The following is an 8191-nucleotide window of genomic DNA, read 5'->3' on the forward strand; positions in this document are numbered from 1 at the left end:
TGGTAACCCGGGATCCCAGCGCTGGTGAAGAGAGACCCCTAATGTTGGCTCAGGACACAGCCAGCCCAGATGCTGCCTGCACCCAGCACTGATTTACACCTTTACCAGCAGCACCTTTCACAGGTGCTTTCCAAACAGCTTCCTGCAGCCATGCATCCCTCTGTGAAACAGCAGTGGGTGCACCTGGCCAGCGGTTTTGTCCAGCAGTTACAGCTCAGAGTGCTCTGCAGGAGCGGGAGATCAGCCCCTCCTGGGGAGCTGCACAGCCACAGCCTGCACCAGCCCTCACTGGTACCCCCAGGACAGGCCAAGTCCATGGCCCCAGGGCTGCAAGAACACCTCACAAAGCCAAGGAGCTGGGAAATTACCTAAAAATATGCTTTTTAAACAATATACTTAATTCATAGAATAGAAAGGGAAATGCTTCTTAGGCTGGGATAAATGTCTGTTGCCAAAATGTCCACATTAAACTGATAGCTTTGAGCTGTTATCCAATAGCTAATTGAAACTCCATAATTAATCCTTGGTTTCATTCACATCCACTCCTCTTCCCCATTTAAAAATGTGCTCTGATTAATACAAACTGAACATACCCCTCCCATCTCAGCCTCCACAGCAGCACCGAGAAATCTAAAATATGACCTCTAACCACTGTATTCTTTAGCAACATTTTATTAAAAATATTTACCTGTACAAATATAAAATATCTCCAGACAATTTAATTCCCCATATTTGTTTTTGGCTGCAAGAAAAGTACGTCAGGGGAGCTCAGGGTGCACTTCTCCAGTAACACTGGCGGCTGCAGGAACTCTGTTTGGAGCTGGTTTCTTAATTTTTCGTTTAATATCCACGAGTTTTGTTTTTTTTTTTTTTACAAAGAACAGTTTACTCCCAGCTTATCAAGGCACGGAAACACTGCAGATTTTTGAGCATTTTCTATGAAAAAGAAGTAAACTTAGCAACTTCTCACTTGCTCTCCAATTCCCTAGGGGTGTGTTTCACCAGAGCTTTCAGAGGAAGGGCTGGATTCTGCTAGTGAACACACTGAAACGACCCAGTGTGCATGACCAACCAGGTTAATACAATAATTAGGTTGATAATTAGACCTACAACCATCAGGAACTGCACCCCAAGCCCGGCAGCCCACAGGGCTGATCTGTAGCTTCACCACCAGATTGCTCAAGCTGGAACATATGGAGGAATAAGTCCATTATTCCTAAAAAGAAAAGGCAAAACCAAACCAGAATCCCACAAGAGCCTTTAGAAAACACCCACAATTCCTTTAATAAAATAGCCACTTGCTGTGCTCCCGTTGTTCCCAGCTTTACAGGGCGCCAGGCAAGTTTGGGAGGCAAACTGGGAAAATGAGGGGAGACAGAAAACCAAACAGTTCCTCTGCAGCTCGCTTGATTTTCTGGATCTGCTCTCTGTCGTCAGCACTCGAGTGCAGCAGCGCAGGAGAACTCTTTGAGAGGCAGGAGCCTTCAGAAAGTGACAACCTTGGGTCGCTTGGGCTGCGCTCTCTGCGGCGCCGGCGCGGCCGCGACGTCCTCGTGGTCAGCGCTCAGGCCGGGGGTCCAGCGCCCGACTGTCACCTGCTCTGCAGGGACACAACACAGCAGTGCCAGGCCAGCCCCGCCAGCTGCACGGCCTGGGCTCTGCCCCGGCAGAGCAGCACACCCAGCCCCGCACACGTGTTGGCTCATCAACATCAATTCCAGCTCCAGAGGGGCCTCCTCCGAGAACACAGCCGGGGATTTACCCGGACACCCCCCACTGCCCCCAGGTGACACCCCACCTGCAGAGCTGCCCAGCCCTGGAGCAGCCCTGGGGGTGCTGTGGGGCAGGGCTGGGACCCCAAAGCCCCGTGCTGGGCTGAGACAGAGCCCAGAGCCCCGTGCTGGGCTGAGCCCAGCGTGGGCAGCAGGGCAGGGGCGATTCCGCCCCTCTGCCCATGGGGAATGCCACAGGAACCCACATCAGCCTCTGGGCACTGAGGCTGGCCCAATCTGCCTGAGGAAACTGGAAGCTGTGGTGCCTGAGCTCCTTTGCCAGCTCTCACCTGTCTTCCTGTACCTGAACACACCCTGCACGATGCACACTTGATCTTAAATGTCACAATTCTCACAATTCTTGCCAATGGTGTCACAGTTCCAAGTAACTCAACTGCTTTTAACCAGCGGTGCTAGTTTTGAAAAAAGTCTCTTGGAAAAATAAACAGCACCTACAGTCCTCATTATGAATGCTAAACTTACCAGAAAAAATGTAGGAAAGACCTTGTTACAGGCATCTAAAACTCAAGTGGGCACAGCCTTGCTACTTGCAGATGAGTTTGGGGCAATTTCAGAGTCTTTTGGTGTCATAAACTTCTGTCATACGGATTCAGACTGAATCTGACCCATTCTAAACTGGCAAAGCAGTACAAACCTAGAATCCTACAAATGGTCTCAGACCTAAAAATATCATAAATGTAGGATCAGATATAGAAAATGCCATAAATATTTCTTACATAAATTTCACCAAAGTGGCTTATTATTAAGTGGCACAATAACTAAGCGTCATGGAAACAAAGCAGAAAAATGCACAAGTGTGTCACCATCCAGTAACAGGATCATTCTTCAAACCCTTGTCTGATGCTTTGCCACCTGTAGGACAGTGGGGGTTTGGGGTATCTAATTTAATTTTTCCACCCACATGGTCAGCTGAGGAACACGAAAGGAAGCAGTTCCTTAGCTGTGAATCCAGCTGGACAGATCTTCTTTGTCCCTGTCCTGAGTGCCAGACACACCTGCCTGCACACACCACCACCCTGCCCGTGGCACTGGGTTCAGCTCCACCACTCCCCACTGAAATCTGCAAAGAGCAGCAGCCAGTTCTGCTGTACAGCTGCCAGACTGTGAACAGCAGCACAATTACTGGTCAAAAAAATTACAGATTATTTTATGTGGCCTTCAGATACACACAAGATGAACTTCCTGTTTCAAAAAAAGAATGCTCTTAGTTTTGCGCTGCAACTTACTGCCTCCTCCACACCCTCCCTGAGTGTCCCAACAAAAGGTCACCTCTGCTGCTTCCAAGCTCTCTTCCCACAGCCTTTTCCCTGGCCACAGTCATGCAGAGCAGCAGCTGAACTCTGCTGGACCCAAAGCCACCCCACACCCCTGCAGCTCACCTGCGTTCAGCTTCTCCGGGCAGTCTTTTTTGAAGTGCTCCACAGAGCCACAAAGTTTGCAGCCCCCACCTGTTCACACAGAAAGCTGTTACCCATCTGAGGGGAAAAAACACCATAAAACCCCCCAAAACCGCCCAACTAAACACCCTTCCTGCCTCTGTGAGGGATAGAGCTGTCTGGGATCACACTGTGCTGTACAGCACCACACACCACAAATTCCAGTCACTGCTTACTGGGTAGTTCTGATTTGCTGGGAGCTCTCTTTTTGAGAAACAGGCTGAATTCTGCTGAAATCCACACTCAAAGGAACTTATAAAAGTGACAGGGGCTCCTGAGAGGCAGGAAATCCAACTGCAGGTACCGAGATGTGAAATTGTACACAATACAAAATTCCAGAATACAAACACTTGAAAGCAAGGTGATTTTCGTTCCGCTTCTGCTGTGCTGCAAGATCAACCCTCTGGAGTTTGCCAAAACCCCACAGCTGTGCTGGGAAACAGCAGGAGACAGAATGCCGGTTGTTGGAGCCCATGGAGGAGTGAAACCTTCAAAGTTAGACCCCATTTCTCCTCAAAGTTACTCAGACTGAAGATGCTCTCTCTTTAGTGAGAGCCTCTGTTTTGTAACTTCTCAGAATCTTAAGCTGCTGTGTGAGAATGTTCTTACCACCTACTTGGGTGCATGTAAATACACACTGCCTACATTCACCCAGGATTCTGTTCTTTTGTGCATGTCCTGATGCTCAGGCACAAGCAAAGTCTCACACTCTGCACCTCATCCTGTCATCTAATACTAAACCTACACTTAAAAACCCCCAGGTAATTTATTTGACATTTAATTCCCCAGAATTACTCTGCTTTTACAGAAAGATACACAGGAATTCCTTTTAGCCACATTCTCTTGCAGAGTTACTTTGTTCTGTGTCAGGTAGGAAGGACACAGAAATTTAGTTTCACTAAACTTAAGTGACTCAGTACACTCACCTTCAGCATACAACCCCTTGGGATTATCAGGACACGACCTTGACAGATGTCCCATCTCACCACAGATGAAACACTTGGCATACGGAAATGGCCCTGCAAAATTCCACAAGAGGGTTTATGGTCCACATCAGAACCTTTGTGAAGTCACAGACCCAACACAGTGCAAGGACAATATTTTAATCACTTCATGCTATAAATCACTGCCAGGCTCCCTGTAAATATTGCAAAAGTTAAAATTCTAACACACAAAGCTTCAGGGTCAGCAATTCAGACAATTCAGACCCAAGCACTTCACAACAGCACCAATTCCTGAGACCCACCAGCAGCTGGATCCACCTTGGCTCTGCATTTGCTGAGGTCGTGCTCCGTGGATCCGCAGCGGTAGCAAATCCCCGTCCCCATGTCTTGGCTCTCCAGCACTGCAGGACAATCAGCCACGCCGTGGCCAGGTTCTCTGCAGTGGAAACACACCTGGGAAGAGGAAATATCCAGTGATGAATTCTGTGAGTGGCACTCAAAACCTGGAAATCCCGGCCTCACTGGGCCTAACGAGCAAACACCATTTTGTCCCCAGGAAAAAGCAGCCAGGAAGAGACTTCATGCTCTGCCATCAAAACACAAAACATGGGCACTTTTCTCCTTTAACCTGTGACACACAGTTTGATGAATCACAAACTGAAATTACATGCTTTAGTTTCACCCAGGAACCAAGAGGGGCTGGGGACTCCTCAAAGGGGCAGGGAGAACAGTGCTGAGTCAGGAGAGCCATGCTAAAGGCTGAAAACCACCTTTTGTTCCAAACTTCATGTCTTTCACCTGAAACATGCTGTGCCTGTGGCAGGGGAGGGCTGAGCTCTTGCTGAGCCCCACAGCAGCACCACCACAGGGAGAGAGTGAGACCTGTGCCTCCCACATGGGGCTCTCTTTTAACAACATTGTGGGAAAATGACTGCGGGCTCAACAGGGAAATTTCAGGGGAAAATACAGTCCCTGGATGGGACCCCACACACAGAGCACAATCCAGGCAGGACTAACAGGAGGGTGGAGCGGGGCAGAAACCTCACAGCTCTGCCAAAATCCTTGCAGAGGAAGGGAGGAACCTGGTGGCACCTTGCAGCTGATCAGCCACCCAGCAGCTGAAAGGCAAGGGAGATAAAGGAGGATATTCTGTGGGATCAGCAGCTGTGGTGAAATCCCTGTCTTTGGATTGACCACATCCCAGCCCAGGGTTACCTCAGTGCTGTCCTGAGCAGCCCACTCCCCAGGTACGACCACCTCTAACTAAGATGTGTGACTGAAGTCACTGAATCTCCACCTAAAAGTAAACTAAACAGTATAAAAGTGAGTTAGGAATGGGGAGAAGTTTGGGAAGACTCCATCGTAATCTGTGGGATCAGCTGAACCTATTGTCTCTTCCCCACAGAGTGAAGACTGTGCTCTGTGTGAGCTTCACTAGGAATTAGAGCTTGTAATTGTATTGCTTTGATTAGATTGCTTTGGACATGAGATACAGAGCTGTGTTTGGTGTCAGGTACATACAGGCAGCGTGTGTACTCGTGATTGTGATATGTGTGGAAACTGATCATGGGACAATTAAAGGATGAATTCTAAAAAATAACTGAGGGAGTAAAGCATGGAAGGAGGCCTTTGAATCTATCCTTTGTTTGCAATTAACTGTTATAGCATCTGAATTAAAGCTTTAAGGATGTTGCTGCTCGACAGGAACTTTTTGCACGTAGCTAAGGATTAAACAGCTTTGCAATAATAACCTTTTGAAGTAGAATTTTAGAATATTGCTTGTAGTAAGGAGCTTTGAAAATATAAGTTTAGAATATATGTAAAGGAAAGATGCTTATCTCAACACCTTAGCAAAACAGTAAAAAGCAGCTTGAGAAAGGAAGATGAACATCAACCCAAGGATTGATGGCTTCGACCAAGGGAAGCTGGACATCACTGTTATGAGATTTATAGTCTTTTCAATTAAAAGGTGGGCCCACATCTGGAGTCTGGACCGCACCAGCTGGAAGACCTCTTTCTTCTTTCGGAAGTCGGACCCCACCATCTGGGAATACTCCTTTCTGGGGTACATCCTGAGAAAACTAACTCACAATAGTGTATAGAATTGTGACGTGAAAATTGGGAATAGAAACTGCTGAGAAAAGCTTATGTGTACCCTATATATATCTGTACGCCCCAACCATCGTTGTGCAGCTGGAGGGAAAACTTCCCCCACTGTACCCAGCGCTGTTTTGCTCATACTTTACCCCATTAATTATTAAATTGATTGCTGCTTGAATATTGGCCTAGTCAAGCTTCTCATTTATAACAGACACGCTGTCACCGGCATCCCTCGAGCCTTAACCCGACACATTTTACTACACAGGGTATAACTGTGCTCCCTGTTCATGCCAGCCCCTCAAGGGCGCTGACACGCTCCCCACACGTGAGGGGTCTGAGCAAACAGGGAGGGTTTCTCCCTTTTCTCCCGTGCCGGCAGGGCGGGACTCACCATGGCGTTCTTCTTCCTCTCCTGCCTCCTCAGCCTCCTGCTCTCCCGCCTCCTGTCCTTCCTCCGCGCCTCCTCCTCCTCCTCCTCCCCGCGGTGCGCCGCGAACCCGTTCACGTCCTGGTTCTCGTACTCCTTCTTCCTCCTCCGGCTCCTGGCTGCCCGCGGCGGCTCCGGCTCCGCGCTCGGCGCCAGCTGCTCCCAGGGGGTGGCGGGCAGCGCCCGGGCCCCGGGCGGGGCGCTCCGCCGGGCCCAGCGGGTCATGGCCCGGCAAAGGCTCCAGCAAAGGCTCCGGCCCCGGCACGGCCGGACCGCGCACGGTGATGACGGACGGGAAGAGGAGGAGGAGGAAGAGGAGGAGCGGGAGCCGGGGCAGGCGGAGCGGGAGGCGGCGGGAAGGGCGGAGTGGGGAGCGGGGCGGGCGGCGGTGCGTGAGGGACTGTGGGGAGCCCGCCAGCCGCCATGGCAGGGACAGCTCCCGTGTGCCAGGCTGCTCCAGACCTGGCCTCGGGCACTGCCAGGGATCCAGGGCCTGCCCACCCTGCCAGGGAACAATTCCCCCTTGCCAAGATGCCATCCAGCCCTGCCCTCTGGCACTGGCAGCCATTCCCTGGCTGCTGTCCCTGCAGCCCTTGGCAATTGTCTGTGTCCATCTTTCCCGCAGCCCCTCCAGGCCCCGCAAGGCCACGCTGAGCTCAGCCCAAAGCTCCTGCTGCCCAGGTGAGCAATGCCAGCTGTGCCAGCCTTTGCTGCCAGCAGAGCTGCTCCATCCCTGCGCCCATCCCGGAGCCTCCTCTGGCCCGGCTGCAGCAGCTCCAGCTCCTTCCTGGGCTGCCCAGGGCTGGGGCAGCTCTGCAGCTGGGGTCTGACTGAGGGGCAGAGGGGCAGAATCCCCCCTGCCCTGCTGCCCACGCTGGGCTCAGCCCAGCACAGGGCTCTGGGCTCTGGGGTCCCAGCCCTGCCCCACAGCACCCCCAGGGCTCCTGGCAGCTTTGCAGGTGGGCTGTCACCTGGGGGCAGTGAGGGGTGTCCGGGTAAATCCCTGGCTGTGTTCTCGGAGGAGGCCCCTCTGGAGCTGGAATTGATGTTGATGAGCCAAATAATGCTTCCCCTTGCCCCAAAGTCAGGCTGCTGAATCTTGTGTTTTTAGCATTTCGCTGGATCCCCATGACGCTTCCTGGTTGGTGTTGTATATGCATTATACATGTGCTATATAAAACATGTAAAGAATGTTACACTTCCTCTAGTAGTTATCCCGAATACTTGCGTCTCCCTAGAGGAATTCGCGCATTTTGCCGATTTTCCGGGGTTTTGAGTCCACTAGAGGGAGGTGTGTACAAAGAGTTTTCTACACTGCACTGCTGCCTGGCAGGCAGCAGTTTAAGACCAATTGGTGCTGACTGCAGATAAAAAAAATTACTTATGAACGCCGTTTAAAAGCTAGGAAATAAAAGCAGAAGGGACCAGTATGTCTTCTTAAAATTAAAAACACCTCCTTTGCTGATGTAGTTACAGCTCAGCCACAGCATG

At 50.8% G+C, this 8191-nt stretch overlaps 1 protein-coding gene across 1 annotated transcript; it reads right to left on the reverse strand.

The window, feature by feature from the left end:
- Nucleotides 1-656: 656 nt before the first annotated feature.
- Nucleotides 657-7001, reverse strand: ZCCHC9 (zinc finger CCHC-type containing 9). Its single transcript, XM_038124988.1, has 5 exons — nucleotides 6665-7001; nucleotides 4476-4626; nucleotides 4156-4248; nucleotides 3173-3241; nucleotides 657-1600 (listed from the first exon to the last, which is right to left on the reverse strand). Exons 1-5 carry the CDS (start codon nucleotides 6923-6925, stop codon nucleotides 1485-1487), a joined length of 690 nt encoding a protein of 229 aa, XP_037980916.1. The 5' UTR covers nucleotides 6926-7001; the 3' UTR covers nucleotides 657-1484.
- Between the last annotated feature and the right edge of the window lie 1190 nt (nucleotides 7002-8191).

Source organism: Motacilla alba, chromosome Z (genome assembly GCF_015832195.1).
Source record: "Motacilla alba alba isolate MOTALB_02 chromosome Z, Motacilla_alba_V1.0_pri, whole genome shotgun sequence".
Classification (NCBI taxonomy): domain Eukaryota; kingdom Metazoa; phylum Chordata; class Aves; order Passeriformes; family Motacillidae; genus Motacilla; species Motacilla alba.